Here is a 21439-nt window from a genome sequence, read left to right on the forward strand (position 1 = left end):
GGCTTCTGTGTGTTCTTTTGTTTTAGCCAGTTTGGGCAAACAATTTTAATGATATATTAATAAAAGGTATGTTTTAGACTATCAAGAGGTTCCTCCCTAGGAACTTTGCATTTTCCTGTCGGTGAAGCAGTTGTATGGAGGCAGCCATCTTATACACAGATAGAGTGTGATATGGTGAACTTTGTTTATATAAGGAAAACTGTTTGGTTTTTTTTTTTTGTACTGTGTTGACGGTGGGAATGGAATATAAAAAACCAATAAATTTGAGAGTCTTCAGTAGTTGATACCTTTTTTAAAGGCTAACTAATAATGATGACAGATTATAAGCTTTCAAAGCGCTCGGCTTCTTCCTCAGGTAAATTTAAAAACAATTTCTGAAGGCTGCATATTTATGTATAGAGGGACACATAGGAATACAATTTTTGGTGGGAGGGTGTAAGGTTATTGGTACATACAAGTAAACAATTCCTCATTTCCCAAGGTTCTCATCAGTTCAAAGAAAGGTCTTTTATGGCTGCTTCAGGTCAGGTCATACAACATAAGATGCTGGCAGAGACCACCATGTGGATGTGACCAGCACAATTACCATTGTTACACAATGGGAGCGACTGCTCCAAGCACAGGGCTGTTCCGCCTATAACCTGCTATGGAATCTGCGGTCATGTGCAGTGTCTACAGCTATATTAGCACTATACAATGTACTTCACACATTGCTCATTCACACCTATAACAAAGACTGGACACGGAGCGTATTAAACCGAATACTGACTGAAGCTGCGGGGCATGAACCAAAACGTGTTCATGGGAAAATAGCACAGCACACCACCATCACTTTCTCAGAGGGTTGGATATGCTACTGCGCATGTGCAGTGACCCCGGAAGTGGCTGTTCAGACACGTGTGTTCCAGAGCAGCATGGCTGTGCAGAGTGTGTCAGGCATGGATAGTAAGGAAACCGGGGCTAAGAAGAAAAATAACAGCGGTAACGATGTACGCCGGGTCCTGCAGCAGAACAGAGAGTTCCTGGACTTCTTCTGGGACATTGCGAAGCCCGATCAGGACGTCAGACTGGCAGCCACCGACAACCTGATCCAGTACTTGAAGTCCAGCGACAAGGTAGCTCTGCTGTATATTCACACGGAATCCACTTGTATCCTCTTTTGCCACAACTATGGGTTAATTCTTATGTGCGGGTATTCGGCTGATCACACTTAACGTTTTCTCTGACAGAGGGATATTTTTTAATTTGGAAAATTAATGTAAAAAATAAAAGAATATTAATGCCAATATAATGGTCATCACACAGCTCCTGCGTGCTATTGTCTTGCTGCAGTGTTTGGATACTTACAGAGAATCCAGAGGTCCTATTCAGAGGCCCTATTAAAAAAAAAAAAATCAGGACTGAGCATCAGGAAAAGCCTTGGTTGCACAAACAGGCCTTAGTAATTTATTTTATATTATATGGGATGATTAGAATATTGATTAGTTAGCCTATTGTTAAGAGAGACCATCAATATCAGATTGGTGGGGAGGGGGAGTACAGATTCTTGGTGCCCCCTCTATCACCTGTTTGAAGGGGCTGTAACAATCATTTGAGTGCTGTGGCTTTATGGCTCCATTCACACAGAGTAACGTTGGCGTTTTTTGTGCTTATTTTGGCACATAGCTATGTGCCAAAATAAGCACAAAAAACGCCAACGTTACTCTGTGTGAATGGAGCCTATTACTGTTGTCATGCATTCCTCTTAGTAGTTCTGGTGGTTTTGCAGGGCTGCTTCATTTAAATGTACCTGCTTGTCCTGACCCTAGGTCACGTGATCTGTACTAGTCCTCGTCCCCTGGGTCATTCTGCCTGCTCCCCCTCTTTAGTTTTCATAGGTTACCTTTGCAATTAGGGCTGGCAGACTATAGTAAAGACCCTATAGTATTGCAAGATCAGGAGGTGCAGCAACTTGGATGACAGAGGTTGGTGGCAAACATATAGCCCAAAAATCCCCTGGTCCAGTATTAAAGCGTACCTCCAATTGAAAAAAACAAACAAAAAAACCCCAACTCTCTTCCTATATAATACAGATATACTAATATTTTATAATAATTTAAGATTTAAGATATAGTAATATATCTTCTTAGTTACTTTTTCACTTATTAGTCTATAGAGAAAGGAGGCTGCTGGAAAACAGGAATCTCTCTCTCTCTCTCTCTCTCTCTCTCTCTCTCCATAATCTTCAGTGTGTCAGCTGTATAGGGCTACACAAACAGTTTAGTATTGAGGTGGAAAAGGATATAGTATTTCTTAATAATATATATTACAAAGTTTCTTACATTTGCCTGTACTATTCATTTATTCCTTAGGAAACTGCTGGAGCAACTAAATTAAGTATGTATGTAGATGAACTGATGTAAATAGGAATAAGCTGCAGTACATACATGACTTCTGATTATAAACAATAAATAGGCCACGACCTCTTCAAACAGCTGATTGTCTGGGGTGCTGACTGACCTGATATTGATGGTCTATGCGAAGAACAGGCCATTAGTATTTTGATTTGGGAAACTTTATTACCGTGATAATTTTCCTTGCACAGTAGTAAGACTGCATGTTCTTTACTAGATTAGACTCTGGGAAATTCATCCTTCACATCCAATACTCACACACGTCAGGAGTGGGCATCCAATACATCTTTACCTGTCTGACTTTTAGTGATATTAAGGCCTGGCTCACATCTGTGGACTTCCCAAACAGGATACTGAGCACAGACTTTAATCAGGCCTAAGTGACTATGTATGTAATATTTTTTTGGTTATTTTTCATGATCCCATAGATCATAATACTAGTCTTCTATTGGATCCACTTCTTGATCTGTGGCTAAGGTCATGCATAGTTCTTTTGCCCTAAGTACTGTATTTTTAGTGCATGTTATCTGAAATCTTAATCAATTTAGTAGGGTGTTATATTGAAATCCTCTTTTCATGGGGAAGTTAATGCTATAGAAACATGTCATATGGTTGTATTAGTAGGGGTTTGGATGCTGCAAACCTACCTGATATCAAAAGCACTACGGTATGTTAAATAATGTGAGTCTTCAGCTGTAACTCTGCTTTACATGAGCAGAGTCATTTACAGAGTTGTATACTTTCCCTGAGCATGTAAATCTGCTACGTCTCTGAAGAGAGCTGTGCAAAGCAAATACAAGATGAACATTTCTGAAGTTTAAAAAAAAAAATGTATGTTACACTTTTAAAATGACTTTTTTTTTTTTTTTTTTTTTTTACAGGCAGATGAACTAAAATATACCTTTAAGAGACTAGTGGAAGGATTGGCAGCCACGCGGGAGGCAGCAAGGCCAGGATTTAGTTTGGCCTTGGCCCAGGTTGGTAACTTAAGTTGAACATCTATTTCACACTATTTTATTAAATAGACAAATAGCAGACACATTATATAGTAGTATGAGGTTGAGAGATTATTATGACTACTAGAACTCTATAATAATGTAGATCAAATATGCACAGTAAATATATATTGCATCACAATGGTTTGGAGAACCATTAAAGAGGACCTTTCACCTTCTGGGGCACATGCGGTTTTTATATACTGCTAGAAAGCCGACAAGTGCTGAATTCAGCGCACTATGGGCTTTCACGTTCTGTGCACCCGGGTGAAGAGTTCTCAGTGCTGTTACCGTAGCTCTTCACTGTCAGAAGGGCGTTTCTGTCAGTCAGTCAGGAACGCCCTTCCTCACAGCAGCGTGTATTACGCTGTACTGTGAGAGCAGTGAGGAACACCTCCCTCTCCTCACAGTACTGGGGGGGGTGTTCTTCATCGCTGGGCGGTAAGGGATGCCTCCTCACAGTACAGCGCTATAGATGCTGCTGTGAGGAAGGGTGTACCTGACTGACTGTAAGAAACGCCCTTCTGACAGTGAAGAGCTAAGTTACTGGCACTGATAGCTCTTCACCAGGGCACAGAACGTTGTTGTTTTCTCTGTATTTGAACCCTACAAATCGTACAGCGCTGTGGAATATGTTGGCTCTATATAAATAAAGTTTATTATTATTATTAGCTCTGAAAGTAATTTGGAGAACTTAGCCCTCCTCCCTTCTAGAGAGCAGTCAGTCAAGCTAACAGGCTGCATGCCTTGATGTCTAAACAATGGGAGGAATAATTTTACATAGCAGGCAAATGAAGAAGCATTGCTAAAGAGATGTATTTAGAAAAACTCTTGAAATTAGATAAGCTAAATGGGAATAGCCCTTTAAGATTATCTTGCAAACAGCTTTGTTTGCCTAGAAGTGACCGTTTGAAGTTCTGCATTTAGTTTGTAATTTTTATCTATAATACTATAACAGTATGTTTCTGAAGGTATAGATCAGAATTGCTAACAGTATGTAACGCAATAAACTGTTGGGTAAGCATCCCTCTTCCTGAAATATGACGTTCATATATTAATTTTGCTGCATTTCATGTTTTATATTAACATTGTCAATGCTGACATAGTGTCCATAGTAGGTAATAGCGGTAGATAGCCATTGAAAGGCTCACAGGCTGGCCAATTGCCAGGAAGCCAATTGATAGATAAATTATTTTTGCCATTGTTTTTGTTTTCTATTGATGTTAGTGAAAGCTTTTTTGTTACCACAATACTAAAAAGGTTAGTCAAATTGAGTGTCCTTAATAGTTTATTAAATGTCTTTTAATCTGGTTCCATGGAAGGTTCTGCAGTGCTTTGAAGAAGTCCCGCTCTCCACAGTATTGGAACATATATACGAGAAGTATAATCTTCAGAAAGTTAAAAAAGTAAGTATTTAATATCAATTATTCTTCAGTATATTTAAAGAACAGCTCCGTTTATGTTGGTGTTGTTATTTTAAAGTCCTAATGACATGCTGGTGTCTTGGATTTAAAGGCGATTTAAATAATTATCATATTGCTGACCTATCTTTAGGTCAGGTCTTCAATATCATATTGGTGGCAGTAGTTTGAGAAGGTGTATTGCAATAAATATAATATATTGGGGGAATGTACTATGTCATTTACACAAGAAAACTGTCCTGACTAGTGTGGTTTTCAATTCTGAAACAAGAGACCTTTTGAGATGTACTAGAGCAGGGGACCTCAAACTGTGGACCGCGGACCACATGCGGTCTAGCCCGCCGACAACGCCGGCAGGTGTGCATTTATAATGAAGCTCCTGGGGAGCTCGGGCCAGGCCATGGAGCGCACTTCACTATACCTATTGGAGGGCACCTCTCCAGATGTCTGTGTGACCTGCGCTGCCTCCGGTGTCCGCCTGTGTCCTTCTGTCACATCGCTTGTATGCGATGTAAAGAGGATACAGGAGGCACTGCTTCCGATGTCTGTGCGACCTGCTCTGCCTCCGATGTCCACCTGTTACATCCATGCGATGAAAGGCGGATACCGGAGGCAGATCAGGCCACGCAGACATAAGGAGCGGTGCCTCCTGGACGGACCCTACCCTATTGTCCTCCTTACATCGCATACAAGCGATGTGGCAGGTGGCTATTCCTATGTGATTTTAATGGTAGAATCCCTTTAAACTATATTTTGGCCCTCCAATGGTCCGAGGGACAGTGAACTGGCCCACTGTTTAAAAAGTTTGAGGACCCCTGTACTAGAGTTATTGAGAGCCTGGAATTTTGTAATAATTCTGTCCATTTTGCGTCAGAGGAGGAATATATTGAGACTGACATACTTAACCCCAGTCTTAATAAATTCCCCGCTCTTTAATCTTGTACGTTTTTAATAAACGCAATAATTTGTTTTGTATAACGTTCCCTTAATTACGCAATCTTCTTTTTTCTTTTTTACCTCAGAAATTGGTGAGGAATGCCGCCTTTGGTAATTTTTTTGGCGTTCTCTCACTGTTCCAGTCTGGTCGACTTGTTAAGGTAAAGTTTGAAGTGATATTTTATATGTAGAACTTATCATGGCTGTTTATTCAAAATGGAAAGGAAACGGAAAAGAAGATATAACTTTTATTGTTTAACATTAAACAAATGTCTGGGTCAACAAGAATAGGTGAATAATAAACTATTTTCACTGCGACTGTGTGACTGTCCCAATCCTAGTCCAGTAGCTTGTTACGTTTAAATGGTGTTTAGACCACTCGGGTCAAAATGTTCACCGCCAGTCTGCATCCATATACAAGGCACAGAAAAACAGAAAATCCTTACGTGTTTCAGGGCATTGAGCCCCTTAGTCATAACATCTATGCTATGCCTAAGGGTCTCCGTGCCCTGAAACGCATAAGAGGTTCGCTGTTTTCCTGTGCCTTCTATGTGTATTTTTTCTAACAATGTGGATTAAAAGCTAAATTTTATTATATGATTTAGTCCAATTCTTTCGTTGGCTAGATTATTTTTTTGTCATTTTGAACTTTGTGCTGTAGGGATTTTTTTATGCTGTCTATGGATAAACTGTTGTTGAAATTCCATACACTACACCTATATTATACTTAGAGCGTGTTAACCACTGGCGATGTCGCCTCAGCTAACTAACTCTGAACTACTGTAGCAGCGTTTGGCCTTTATATGGCTCCTTTCAGCTTCTATATATGTAAAATACTCGTCTTGTACATAATTCTAGATTACAATAAGTCATATCTTATAAAAAATGTTTTAATAGGATCCAAAAGTACTGCTGCAGTGTGTGCAGTTACTCCAAAGTTTGGCACAGTACAGAGAACACCTGAAGGACTTACCCCGGAAGACTTTGGTGGACATTCTATCAGAGGTTGGGTTTTTATGATTTTATCAAATGCTTCACAGTGTTGGATATATTTGTAATGTACTGTCAGTGTGTCTTTTTTTTCCGTATACCCTTCTAACTTTTTATATGAAAAAGAGAAAAAGGTTACTTTAAGCAGGAGGAACTGGTTCGCAGTTTCTCTAATAGTTTCTTCCTTACTGTAGACTACAGTATGTTCAGATGTAGCACGCCTGCTTATTCACTGAGAATGCTGCAGAATCTGTACTGCCGACTAACAGAGCATCACTAGAATAATGTGCACAGACCTATACATATGTAACACTAGGGGTGCTATTGCAAAAATTTAATTGCAATATTTCTGCTAGGATGGGTTTTATTTTTTTAAATAACCATACTTTCCAAAGTTACACTTAAAAACACATCGAATGTATATATGGCACAACTCCTTTTAATTAAGTTCCACTTCCCTATGTAGGTTGTTTGGATGTTTACATAGGAACTTGTGTGACATCAACACTGTTCCAAAAAAAAAATCCCATTCTCCTATAGACAGTCACCCTCCCATACAAAATGCTAGGTACCAACTGTAAGCTAAGCAGGATAGGGAAAAATAAGCATTAAAGAGTGCTCAGTGGTTTGTGGGTATAATGCAGGTCCTCTAGTTTGAGAAATCATTTGTGCAAGAAGTGACTATCCAAAACAGGGAACCTCCTAGTAAATAATCACAATTCTGTAATAGGATATAGTAATATGGGTTTACCAAAACTGTATGTAAATGGTCATTCCATTCTCCACATAAGTAGTAGATGTCTGGTATTGTCAATTGTTTGTTCAGACATCTTTTGCTAAGCGTCGGGGCTAACATTACATTTGTGCTTATCAAAAAGTTGTTCTAAAAGATTAAAGGAGTTATCCAGTTTGTAATGTTCTAATGAGTATTGGATCTGCAGGAAATGATAGCCTGTACTCCCAACTGTACCAGGGCAGCACAGCTCCCAGTAATGTAGAATGCTTACTTGCCATACAAACTTTAGCTGCAGGTTTAGGTACGATAATGCTGTCTCATATGGGAAAACGCTGCAGTACCTAAATCCACCTCTACACTTTGTATGACAAGTGAGTAGTATGTGTCTCAGATCTCGCCAAGATCTAACATTGATGGCCTGTCCTAAGGGTAAGCCAGCAATATTAGAAACTGCATAACCTTTTTTAATCACCAGTAAGTCTAAAGGACTCCTGAATGAATACATACAATGAAGAACTTTAGCCCTGTAAGAACTTGTTTTAAAATAATAACTATTTAACATCTTCAGATTCCAGAATCTACCTTTGAAGAAGTTCTATTTGGGGCTCTGCAGTCAGATCTAACCTCAGCATTCAATACCCCAGAACAACTGCACATGCTTCTCATTGGACTGCAGAAGTTTCCAGGAGTTCTCAAACCCAAGAAGCTAAAGAAGTTGCTTGGAACATCTGCAATTGTTACAGAGGAGAATACCACAAAGTAAGAAACTGAGGCCAATTTACTAATTTTGTCTAAAAGCTAAAGACCATACAAAACAATGGGCTATGAATAAATCAGTCACCACTATATCTATAACAATAAATGTAATGCTCTCTGTATAGCCCTATTGGTGTATCCTTTTTATATAGTAATTACATAGTATAAAAGTATAGGTAATCTTCAAAATAGTAGAACTTATATCCAAAAAGAAGACGACTTACATAATGTAACAAAGTCAAGCAGTCAACCCTGGAGATAGGCGACGCACCCTGATGAGTGGCTCAATGGGAGGCTGATTTCGGAGAACCTTGAAAATTATTTCTGAAATGGGTCAAAATTAAATGGGTTTTTGTGTATTAATGGTCTATCCTTGTGCCAAAGACATTGTGTTCGTTGGTCACTTAGTACAGCAGTTCTGTCCAATTTAAGAAAATGGGTCTGAGATGCAATATCCCCTTGTGATATATACAGTGATTTGCTTGGTATTTAATGAAAAAGTCACAGCGCTCACATGGACATGGCATCCTCTTCAACCAACTGATCAGTGGGGGTCCTGGGTGTCTGAACCCCACCGATCAAGTATTGATGACCTTTATAAAGGGAAAACCCCTTTATAAAGGATTCTATATTTTTATAAGTGGTGTTGACTACAATTTGACTTTACATGTCTCGTTTCATGATCCAGTTTGTCTATGGCTACTGTCAAGTTTTCACAATGACGTGTATTTGATTTGTTCTCTGATATTGCTTTCCAGGTTGGTAGATTTGTTAAAAATGGCTGCTAAGTCTGTAAAGAAAGAGAACTGCCTGCCAGGAGTAGCTCTTGATGTCTTGAAGATTGCACTGAAAGAGGGGTCTTTTGAGTTATTCTGGAATGAAATCGTGGAGCATGGGCTGATGCAGGAAGAATCTGGGCCATGCATGTATGTATTTAGTGATTTCTTTTTACATCTCGTTTTATTTACCCTGCCTTATAAAAATTGCATGGGTAGCTGTCATCAGTCAGGTCCTAGTATTTTAGGATATCAAGCATAAACTTGGTTAAGACAGTCCAGTGATGCATCCACTAGCTAGCACTCTGCTCTTCTGTAGCCAGAGGTGCTAAGAAGGTGCACATTTTACTGGTTGCTTACAAAATAATAGCGATAAACGAAAGATGCCATCTAGTGACAAATATGGATAATACTCCTTACAGCGGCTTTTAATATGTACTGGTAGTGCATTTAAACATTAACTGGGGTTCACCTCTAAGGGGAATGGAAACTTGTCCTCTTATAAATTGTCTGCCCATTAACTTGCATGGTAAACATCCAACAGTGTGTTTCACCTACAGTGGCTGTATTATGGGGGAAATATGTGGCCAAAGACAGGTTCTCCTACAGATAAGAGTTGAATGCTAGATATAAGGAAGATGCTGAGCCAGCTTCTATTTTTAAAGGGGTGGTCCAGGAAAAAACTGGGAAGGTGAAGAAAAAAAAAAAAAACCCAAAAACATACCTGTCACTGGTGCTGCAGTGTCCCAGGCCGCTGTCCAGTCCGACAGCGGCTTGTTCTGTTGGAAGTCCTGCCACACGTGACCACTGAGGCCAATGAGTGGCCTAAGTAAAGGAACCAGGATGTCACAGGTGACGTATGTGAGTAATATTTCATGTCCTTAGGCTGCTAATTGGCCTCAGCAGTCGTGTACAGCAGGGACTTCCGCTAGAACAAGCCCTGGGGCGCTGTGGGACTGGACAGCAGTCTGGGACACCGGAGTATCAGGCAGAAGTATGGTGTGTGGTACTCCGTGGTGTTGTTTTTTTGTTTTTTTTTTTAAATTAAATGTTTCACCTTCCCCGGCCTCCAGAGAAAAAAACTGTAAAAAAAAAACAAAAAAAAAAAACTGGACTACCACTTTGAAGAAAGAGACAAGTCTTTAACACAGTAGTTAGTATGTAGGAAACTATGATTTTTGTAATGCTCCAAAAAGTTTGCAAAAATTTGCAGACTTGATATGCATGTATTTTATACCATTGCATAATTAAGTTTGTTTCTTTTAGTTACATGTGTTATAGGCTCCTTGGAGCAGCATTGCCTTTGCTGGATAAAGATCAGTTGCAATTGATACTTCGTAGAAGTGTTATGTTACGTTATGGCGAACATGTTGTCGTAATTCAGGTAAGAGAATGGGATGCTTTAGAAAACTTCACTGGTTTCCTCTCGCACTTCAAAACCATACTAATAAAGAATTTAGATTGTGAGCCCTACTTGGGACAAACTGTATCTGTAAAGCACTGTGGAAAATGACAGCGCCAATAACAAATAATATAGAAAACCTATGCAATCAAAAAGTCAAAGCAAGTAGGATATGCATTATGGCTAGATTGCTGCGGGGGCAAAAAAGGCAGTCTACAGCCTCCGGTAAATAACTGTTTCCCCCCGATCTAACAGCTCTGGAGCATCTTCTTTTTTACAAAAGAAACAGAGAAACAGAGCGCAACAACGCTCAATTCGGAATCAAAGCAAAAGGGCCCAAAATCACAACAATGGGCCAAGTACATAACAAGGTAAAACATAAGGTACAGAAACGGGGCTTCCTGCAAACAGACAAACTGGGAGAGGCTCCAGCACTACCCTGAGCAAGTAAGGACAAGGGGAAGGAAAGGGATGGAAGAATGCAGTGAAAGAAAAGGGAGGGAGAAAGGAGGGAGGGAACGAATAGAGATGAAAGGAGGGGGATCCCAGATCCAGACCACGGGCGGACTCCAAGTCAGGGTACAACCTCAGCCCATAATGTCCCTGTACTGCTGCCTCTGGAGCATCTTTTTATAACTTTGTGCTCATTTTACCAGAATGCTGGGATACAATTTTCTAGGAATAACAGAGAAATGACACGAGCTAAGGTTGATAGAGAAGATATCTCAGAATTGTCACGTAACATACAAATATTTACTAATACCGACAGGTCTTCTCTAATGTTACCAGTCCATCTTACTAATGAGGAAATGGAAATATTTTTTCTTTGTCACATCTTGGAGGGGCTTTTTTCCCCATCTGTGAAAGGGGTGAGGAAATGAGCAGTTTCATATAAATGGTCCCATTGATATATAACAGGACATTTATGGACATGGATATTGAATGGCAGAAACTGTTTATTTCCTTCTTAGGGGTCATTCACATGGAGGAAAATGGTGAGGAATTTGGTGTGGAATTTCAGCGCTGAAAAAAAAAAAAAAGCCTCCCATTGACTTCAATGGTTTCTGCTAGCTTTTTATTCCGCTAGTGGAAAATTCCACACCAAATTCCTCACCATTTTCCTCCGTGTGAATGGACCCTTAAGGTCAGTGCACACTGAGTTTTTTGGCACTGATTGTGACGCTGAGTCCGCCTCAAAACTAGCTTCCAAAAAATCCTCTAAATAAATCAGTGCCAAAAAACTCTGTGTGCACTGACTCTTGTGATGGTTATTTTGATGTGAAGATACTGTGTGTGTATGCGGGCATGAGCTTTGCACATCTTAAGCTCCGTTGCATATGGAAGTATTTTATATGCATGTTAAATTGCATGTTGGTATTTTCGCAATGTGCCAAATGAGTGAAATATGATTATGACAATGTACTTTTAGTATTAAAAAAAATAATGAAGCAAAACTGTTTAACCATTTTACATATATTAGATCATAACATTAGTGTAACTGTTGGTTTCATACAACTTTTGTTAGGCTATAGGGACATGTCTGAGATATTGCTCAGTAGGGTCCATGTGCTTAGAACCCACTGATAACTACAATCAAGAAAAACTATAATCCAGAAAAACATTATAACATAGTGTGGTTTGACAATAAAGTTTTACAGTTTGTGGTTGCCTAGCTGATCGTACATTGTTTTTTCCCTCATATAGCCTGAAGATCGTTTTAAATTTGCACCAGAGATGGAGAAATATGTTGATGCTTTTCTGGAAAGTTGTGATGATCCTGAGAAGCAACTGACAGTTCTTGTTGGCTTCTCCTCACTAACTAACCAAGGATACCCAGTGGTGCCCAGCACATGGAAGGTGGTAAAGCACGCCAAACCAGCTGCTCTCCAGAAGTATATTGACTGGTTGAAGAACATGTTTCTTACACCAGACATTGATTCCTTTCTGGATTTCACCACAAGGAGACAGAAAGAAAAGCAAGAGCAGGGAAACACGTGAGTTGTTTTTGTTTTTTTTTTTGTATTTATTTCTCCTATTCGTCTCAATTTCACTGTATGAGATATGAGAACCCCTAGGAATTGTTCAGGTCCAAATTCTCAGTTTAACCCCTTCCCGCCGGTCACATTTTTCGATTTTCATTTTTGATTCCCCAGCTCCCAAGCCCCATAACTTTTTTTTTTTTTTCCTGTTCACAGAGCCATATTAGGGCTTAATATTTGCTGGACAAATTATTCTTCATAATGGTAACATTTATTATTCTGTACAATGTACGTTCACTCTGCAGACAAAATGACATGTCTCTGTGTGTCTCTTTATGTTTCTGTACATTTCCGGAGATACCAAATTTATATGGTTTTATTTACATTTTAACCCCTTCTCAAAGATCTTAAAGTTTGGAAAAAAAAATTTCTTCATATTCTGACATCCATAACTGTTTTTTATATTTCTGTTTACAAGCATGCAATTGTCATTTTTCTTGTAGGACCAGGTGTACTTGTTTTTATTTTTTAACTAGCTATAACCCGCGACTTTGTCTGCGGCCCCCCTCACGCTCGCGCGAACCACCTGCAGCGCAGCCTGGGGGCCCCCACGCCAACTTACTTGCGGGCAATGCAGGCCCCTCCCACAGCATCCCATGGCCCTGCTGCTGCGCCCCCGGCCCTCCCCTTTTCCCCCACCGTGCCCCCGGCCTTCCCCTTACCCCCTACCCGCGCCCCGGCCCCCTTCTTCCTCTTTAGAGATCACAGTCACCTCCTACATCTACCCCTCCCCCCCCCTTTCCGCATGTACAATCGGCTCCCCCCTACTTGCCCTCTCATCTCTTCAGTCTTTCTTCTCTTAAGGTGCAGGTTTTCTGTCCTTTCCATTCTTTTTCAGAAGACCTGATCTTAGGTGTAGACTTTCCTGCAGGGAGTAGCACACTGTGCTCCACCCTACATTCTCCCTTGGAACCATGGGACCTTAATTTCACTTGTGCAGTGTTTCATGCTCCCCCTTTTGAGCCCTTGCATGATAACTCTCATCACCTTCTGTCTTGGAGATTGCCTTCCTGGTGGCCATTACATCAATCTGCATGGTCTCTGCACCAGCTGCCCTGTCCCGGAACCCTCCTTTTCTTGTTCTCCACAGGGATAAGGCTGTCCACCACCTTCATTTTTGCCTAAGGTGGTTTCTTTCTTCCACTTCAATGAAGACATTGTCTTACCATGCTTTCTGATCTGTGTCTATCTGTCTCTCACTTAATTCTTCTGTTGTCTGGACCCCTTGTTGGTTCTCCTTGTTGGCCCTCACTAGGGCCTGGCTGCATCCAAGTCTTCCATCTCCAGATGAATTCAGTCTGCTATGATGGAAACCTATTAGTTCAAGGATAGGCCACCACCTCTCTGTGCGACTGCTCATTCCAGAGAGCTGCGGAGCCTCCTAGATATTTGGCATCAAGCTTCTTCCACCCAGGTCTGCTAATCTGCTACTTAACCCATTGTCCACACTTTCACAAAGCTCTATCATATCCACTCTGTAGCCTCTGTCCTACTGCCAGCTTGCTTTGTAAGGTTCTGCAAGTGATTGTGTGCTAAATTGCTCTCATGACCGTGTACTTCCCACCATGTTCTTGGCCTTCTTCGGCTTCAGGATGTGTTGTGGTTGTGGGTTCCATGTTATTTTTTGGTTATTTGTGTCTCTCTCCCTCTGCTGACTAGCACAGTGTATGTGGAGTTGTTATAGTCTGGAGGTAGAGCCAACATCTTTTGATATTCCTAGTGTCAGCCTCCTAGTGGCTAGGTCTATTCTCATGGTACTATGTCCCCCAATAAATACACTGAGAAATGGATTTTATGGTGAGTACAAAAATGTTGTCACTCCAAAAAATGAAATGAAAACTACTTTTTCCCTTCTAAAAAGGACTCCTTATGCATCCCTGCATACGATATGGTGAATTAATCCAAGAATCCACAATTTTTTATTTTATTTTTTTTAAGTTTTGGATTTCTTTTAAAGATATAAAATATAAAACCATAAGGAAAAACTATATAAATTTGCTGATGACCCACAGAATATGGGTAACGTGCCATTTCGGCTGCATAGTTAAAGCCATAAAAACAAAAATCATAAAGTGGTGCAAGTTAAGTTTTTCTTTGTTTCCACCCCATTGTGAATTTTTTTTTTCCAGGTTCAAATGGAAAGATAAATGGTACCAATATGATGTACAATTCATCCCACAAAAATTAAAATATATATATTTATATATATATATTATATAGATCTTTGAGCGGTAAAATAAAAAGATATGGCTTCTGGAAGTGGTGTGGGGAAAAAAAATCAAAAAACGGAACATGGCTACAGTAGGAAGGGGTTAATATAGCATTTATAGCACATTCCAGTAGGTTGAACAGCAATTAAACACACACACACAAGCAAATAATTCTGAGTAATTCTGAGCTGTTTTCACACCCTCCTTGGTATATTATACAAGAAAAACACTTGACCACAATACATAATGGTACTCGAATTTAAAAAAAAAACACAAAAAAACAAAACATTGTAAAGGTATTTGACAAATGTATTACTATTATCTCAATTCTCTGACCATTTCACCATCTGAATTTTTGTTTTTTAAATGAATAATTTAAAGGAATTTTCCCAACTCACTGTTATACACTGTTTCTGTAACTCCTATTCACTTCTATGGGTGTTAGAAAAACAGCAGCGTAGCTCAGAGGTATGCTATTTCCAAAAAGCCCCAAAAGTAGCATAGATAGAGGCTGGAGGCTAATTTTAGAGATGGATGTGAGTCCGTCCAGAGCTGGGACCCGCATCTTAGACATGTATTGCCAATATACTGTCAATGTGCCCAAACTGTCTTTCCTGGGGAAAACCCCTTTAACCTAACCAATTTTCTTCAAATTTGTATGAATGTTTTTTTTTCTTCTATTTTCCTTCCTCAGAACAGAGGAATTTATTGTCAGACTGAGGAAATGGATTATTAGTCGTCTTGCTAGCGTCATCGACGATCACCAGGTGAAGAAAGAAGAGAGCCAAATAATGGCCATTGCACGGTGAGTGTTGGTTCCCCTGTCCTGTATCTTTGCGTTGGACATTTTTATTTCACAAATCTTGTTTATCTTCAAATTATTGTGGATGAGCAAATGCTTGGATCTGTGTTGATTTTATATTTTCTTTTGCAGGTTTATATTATTCTACGCATTTTTTGATGCAAAAAAATCAGTCTCTGATATTTCAGAAACAGAAGCGCATCTGTCTGTGCCTTTGGATCCCAGAACACGGTCACATGCAGCTGATACTTTTTTTAGGTAATTCAGAGCTTTTGTGTTTTTGTACTTCAAAATGTTAAATACCTGTGAACGTATCAAGAACTATTTGCCCGTAAACTTAACAGAACAAATGTTAATGTTACCAAATGCTAATGTTACTGATCCGTTTTAGGCTATTCAATCACAAATGTGGAGTTAACAGCATGAGAAGTCATTTATTCCACATATTCAACATGTTGACAAGAAACCTATACTAAAATCTGCTAAAATGCAGAAGAAAATAATAGGAAAGTGGTGGTTATCTTTAGATGCAGTAAAAACTATACTTCAGCTCTGTCTGGTTTATCTGATCTTAGATCCTGGGTACAGAAAGCCCAAGTATAATATTTGTGTTTTACACCTACACTAAGGGTATGTTCACACAGAGTATTTTGTAGACTGATTTTGATGCGGAATCCATCTGCAAAAACATCTCCCATTCATTTCACTGGGAGCCACTCGCTTTTTTATTTTTTCCCCGCTAGCGACTTTTTTCAGCTAGCGGGAAAAAGAAGCAACATACCCTATCTTCCCAAGGAGTCTGTGGCTCGAGACTCACTGATTAGGCCCATTCATGCGGGACACAGCTAGCCACGCGGAAAAGGTTTCCACTGTGTGAACATACCTTAAAGGAATTTCACATAAGCAAAATGTGTTATGAGAGTTTTAAAACTGTTGAGAATGGCTCGTGGCTAAAAGTAGCCATGAAATGGAGTAAACTTTCACTGCTTTGCTTGTATCTAGGGTTTGACACCTTTAAATTGTACCCCCCTACCCACCTCCATCTAACTCTGCCTCCAAATGAAAGTTGGCACTCCAATACTTGATCCTTTCAGTAGGCCCGTGGATTATTGGGTTTATCTGTTCAATGACATTACAATTAATGCTTTTCATTTTCTTTCAGCTTGCTGTTTAATCTGAATAACATGCCCTTGTTGGGAGAAGGTCCTGATGTTGATGCCTTAAAGGAAAGGCATGTAGTCGGTGTTACTTCTGAGGGCAAATTGTGGATTCATTGCATGGTCCAATATGCAGATGTTTTACTTTCATCCGAGAAGGCAGTAAAGCCTGTTAAACCATTCAGTGAAGAGCAGAAAGATGCTTGGGCTCGGTAAGATGGCCAGTTAATGACGATTCAGAGATTAAAAGTCCTCTATGCAGGACTTTGTTCTACTCTGATTTTCGGCTTGCTCTGCCAACGCACGTGTTTACCCAGCCTAAGATTGGTGTTTGATCGTCCTGAATTATATAAATGGTTTAAGAAAAATGAATTTTGTTTTCCTAGAATGCTGCAGCGTGTGGAGGATCTCCAGAAAAAGTCCAAGAAGACTAGTAGTGTGGAGCTGTCAGCCTATCAACAGTTGCTATTGCTTGTTGGAATTCATCTCTTTAAGGTAAAATAATAGAAAATACATTACATATAATTCAGCAGTTTGTTGAATTCATCATGTACCCGTGTTTAGTTTTACTCTTCTACTTGCCTCATTTTATCTTCTGTCCAGTCACCTAACATATAGAATCTATTTACTCCTCTATATCCACATTTATAGTACGCTATATTTCTGATTGTCGTCAATAAATGCGTGACTGGTTTGCGTACAAACCTCCGGATTAACAACAGGGCTGCGGCGTTTTCTGAGACCCATCCCTCTTTGGCTGTACTTGAAACATTGGACTGACCCCTTATACCTATAGGCTTGGCCTGTTTGTTTTCGTGATGATTGTCGGCCCGCTAATAATACATTTATGTCTAAATTGTATCTTTGGAAACCTATCCCACATTTTATTGTGGTGTAGATTGCCTGTCTTGTGTAAGAATCCTCTGGCTGTTTCCATGTTTGTAAAATGTTTTTTTTTGTTGTTGTTTTTTTACTGACTCATTTTTGCTTCTCTGTAGACTCCTGAAGAGAGTGTGGAATTGTTAAATGATATCCAAAACTGTCTGGAAGACGCTCTCAGAAAAAAGGCCAAAAAGAAGAAAGGTTTGTTAACCAGTAAACAAATCTATATATAAATGTAGAACTATCAGTCACAAACTTAGGCTCCGTTCATTCCGATCAGTTTTTTTTTTTTTTTTTTTGTTTTTTTTTCAATAGTAAAAACAGATAAAATTTGCAGCCATTTGTTCATTAAAAACAGATTTGTTTGGGTGAATAGGGCCATGAATACTGGTGTCTAGAGATGAGTGACCCTCATGAGATTTGATTTGTGATGGTTACATGGGGCATGTGGACGTCACAACGCTTTGTGCCATAATTTCCAAGCACACAGCAACAATGCTTTTATTGCTTTTATATTATGTAAGGTTAAGCTGTTATTAAATAGTTATTAGAAGTATTAATAGAAAAAAACATAAAAATTGTGCTCATTGAAAAGCCCAATGTTAAATATACCAAGTGCCAATGTAATGCTTTGATAGTGATGTATTTGATGCACCATGTCATACCTCACCATTATGTTAATATGTGTATATTTCTTTATGATGTTAAAAAAAGAATGTGAGAGTGTTCTTGTTTCCTAACACTCTCTATTTGTATTGTTCGCTTCAGAGGAGCCAGAATGGGTGGAGGTGATGGTTGAAATTCTTCTGTCACTCTATTCTCAATCAAGCAAGCTTTTCCGAGTGGTGTCTAGGAACGTCTTCAAGAAGATTTGTCCATACTTGACAAAGAATGCCTTGCAGCTGATTCTGAATGTATGTATTGTTTTTGAGATCTAAGCTTTACATGTATCCACTATCTAGAGTTAAATGGTTGGACATATAATAGGGCTCTTTACTCTGGTGTCGTAGCTCCCAGAAATTACATTTCCACTGCCCTTGACCAGCAGTTCAGTAAGGTCCACTTTGCTTCCTGATAAGAAATATCAAAAACTTATTGAATCCTTTAGATAGAATAACAGAGTTGTAGTTTTCGCTGCTAACAAAGGAGTGGACACAAAAGAGAGAAGTATATATTTTTTTCCTTCTCTTTGAATTCAGCCCTCTTGAAAGAGGTTTGTCCATCAGGACAACTGTTGTCTTGTTTAAATTCTTGACATCTTGTTTTAGGAAAAAAAAAATTATTTAATGAATGCTTAAAAAACTGGAACAAAGATGCTATTGTGAACAAAGTCTAAGCACATGCAATAACATATATTCTCAATACTGTTAATTGTCTATTAATTCAATGACTTCTGATGTTAAGTTCTCCATTGCAATGTCTGTTTTAGGTTTTTGACCCAGAAGAAGAGCAAAGTGAGGAAAGTGCCATTGTGGTAACAGATGATAAGGATCGGAAGAACACTTCTGAAGATCAGGTAGAGTGATGTGACCATTTCCAATCTTTTTTGAGTATCTTTATCTGTGTTTGTAATAGGTGATAAATGGTGTTCAAAGGAGAATTCCATTTATTTCAAATTACCCTTTACCCACAGAATAGGGAATAATATGCTTAATTGGTCATGATCCTCCATGTCTGATCATGTGAATTGGGATCCTAATTCCCTCTCTGAATGGAGTGGTAGGTCCAGTATGCCCTCTGCCACTCCATTTATTTTCTATGTGACTGACAGGCAGCCAAACTCTTTTCTTTGTTATTTCTGGCAGTACTATGTAGGTAAACAGATAAAATGCAGCATGCGTGGTCCATTAGATCCACATTCTAATAAACGGGCTCAACTGTTGGGTCCGTCACCGATCATCAGTACACATTTTAACATTTTTGCTGTTCTTATAAGGAAGAAGAGGGCAGCTCTAATGAGGACAGTGGTGAGGAGGAGGAAGAAGAAGAAGATGATGATGAGGAGGAAGAGCTGGATGAAGATGTAAATGAAGTGTTCCGTAAACAGCTTATGGGAGTCTTACAAGCTGGCAGAGCCATGGTAAACCAGCTAATTTTCTAGGTTTATTCTCTGTGTCATAGATTTGGAGGTTGTGAGTGTGGGGGATGAAGATGATCTACTGTGCAGAAAATAACTAGGGTTTTTACATGCCAGGATGGAGAAGATAGTGATGAGGAGGTGGATGATGAGACCATGATGGCCCTTGATGAAAATCTGGCAGCCTTATTTGCCGAACAGAAAAAGCGTATTGAGGCTAAGAAGAATGAGAAGAACAAAATACGCGAGGAGAAGATCTTACGGAAGGGTTTTAAAATTAAGGTAAATGAAGAATATTCTTTCTCCTTTACAGCGTAATTAAATTTTTGGACAACGTTTTGATTTTCTGGTAATATTTGTGTCTTTAATATATTTATTATATATTCTATTAACAAATTTTATTATAAAACAGAGAAACTTGTATGGAAGAGGAGAATCTCATCTTTCATATGATACTAAGGATGCCATTCTACCTACATGATTTCTATAGATATAAGTGGTTGAAAACACAATCTTTATTGGGATATGTATAGCTTCAGCTTCATATAGATATGCCAATCTGGACTGTGTTTTCAACCAGTGATATCTCTGGAAATCTTCTGTGTAGAACATCCTTAGTATCAAATTAAAGATTCTCCTCTTTTATGACCCCATATACAAGTTTCTATGGTTTATAATGATCTCATTTAAAGTGACCCTCTCCCACCTTTTACTTTCTTTTCTCTTCACCCAGCCCATACACAATAATAAACATGGGACATCTCTCAACTGAGAACCAGGGGAAAGAAAATAAGCAGCATTTCACAGAAAGGAGCCCAGATTGAAACAAATAATGCCAGAAAATCAGAAGTTGTCCAAGTTTAGTACCGCTTAAAGCGAACCTTCCATGGATTTGGGCACATGCGTTGTTATATACTGCTAGAAAGCCGATAGACGCTGCTGTGCAGAAGGACGTTCCTGACAGAGTGTCAGAAACGCCCTTCTGACTGTAAAGAGCTACGGTACCAATAGCTCTTTACCCGGGGCACGGATCGGGAAAGCCGACAGTGTGCCGAAATCAGCGCACTGTCGCCTTTCCAGCGGTATATAGCACCGCACGTGCCCAAATCCATGAAAGGTCCTCTTTAAGTCAAATAAGCTTACCTGTCCTGTGATAAAATCACTAGTCATCCATGCATAAGAACCAAAATGTATAGCAGCACTCTGACTTAGCACAAAGGATATAAAGAACAGAGATAAAAACTTCATTACTGCCATTATTGCCACATATAAATACTAATATGGTCTACAGACCAAATCTATAAATTTAAGGTTCTTCGTTGTACATATTTGATCAAACAATAGGAAGCCCACCTGCCCCTACAAGGCGACCTCTTTAAGGACTAATACCTCTCTTGGACCCAAACATGGGTCTACAGTGTGAACACAGGGGAAATAGGATCCAGAGCATACACTACTTAAATAGTCTAGGGGAGATGGGGAACTGAAAGGTATCCATACAGTCGTATAGTCTCTATAGTCATTAATACAGTCATATAGTCTCTATAGTCATCAATACAGTCGTATAGTCTCTATAGTCATCAATACAGTCGTATAGTCTCTATAGTCATCAATACAGTCGTATAGTCTCTATAGTCATCAATACAGTCGTATAGTCTCTATAGTCATCAATACAGTCGTATAGTCTCTATAGTCATCAATACAGTCGTATAGTCTCTATAGTCATCAATACAGTCGTATAGTCTCTATAGTTATCAATACAGTCTTATAGTCTCTATAGTCATCAATACAGTCGTATAGTCTCTATAGTCATCAATACAGTCGTATAGTCTCTATAGTCATCAATACAGTCGTATAGTCTCTATAG

At 39.2% G+C, this 21439-nt stretch overlaps 1 protein-coding gene across 1 annotated transcript in view; it reads left to right on the plus strand.

The window, feature by feature from the left end:
- Positions 1-897: 897 nt before the first annotated feature.
- MYBBP1A (MYB binding protein 1a) overlaps positions 898-21439 on the plus strand; it is a 36914-nt gene continuing 16372 nt past the window's right edge. Inside the window, exons 1-18 of the mRNA XM_075264849.1 lie at positions 898-1115; positions 3275-3370; positions 4711-4794; positions 5832-5906; positions 6643-6750; positions 8040-8230; positions 8986-9153; positions 10270-10387; positions 12110-12399; positions 15349-15459; positions 15589-15714; positions 16619-16825; positions 17000-17108; positions 17612-17696; positions 18264-18409; positions 18925-19011; positions 19432-19575; positions 19690-19854. Of these exons, the coding sequence (XP_075120950.1) occupies positions 915-1115; positions 3275-3370; positions 4711-4794; positions 5832-5906; positions 6643-6750; positions 8040-8230; positions 8986-9153; positions 10270-10387; positions 12110-12399; positions 15349-15459; positions 15589-15714; positions 16619-16825; positions 17000-17108; positions 17612-17696; positions 18264-18409; positions 18925-19011; positions 19432-19575; positions 19690-19854 (2511 nt within the window). The 5' untranslated portion in view covers positions 898-914. The remainder of the gene's footprint in view (positions 1116-3274; positions 3371-4710; positions 4795-5831; positions 5907-6642; positions 6751-8039; positions 8231-8985; positions 9154-10269; positions 10388-12109; positions 12400-15348; positions 15460-15588; positions 15715-16618; positions 16826-16999; positions 17109-17611; positions 17697-18263; positions 18410-18924; positions 19012-19431; positions 19576-19689; positions 19855-21439) is intronic.

This window comes from Leptodactylus fuscus, chromosome 2 (assembly GCF_031893055.1).
Source record: "Leptodactylus fuscus isolate aLepFus1 chromosome 2, aLepFus1.hap2, whole genome shotgun sequence".
In the NCBI taxonomy this organism is placed as follows: Eukaryota; Metazoa; Chordata; class Amphibia; order Anura; family Leptodactylidae; genus Leptodactylus; species Leptodactylus fuscus.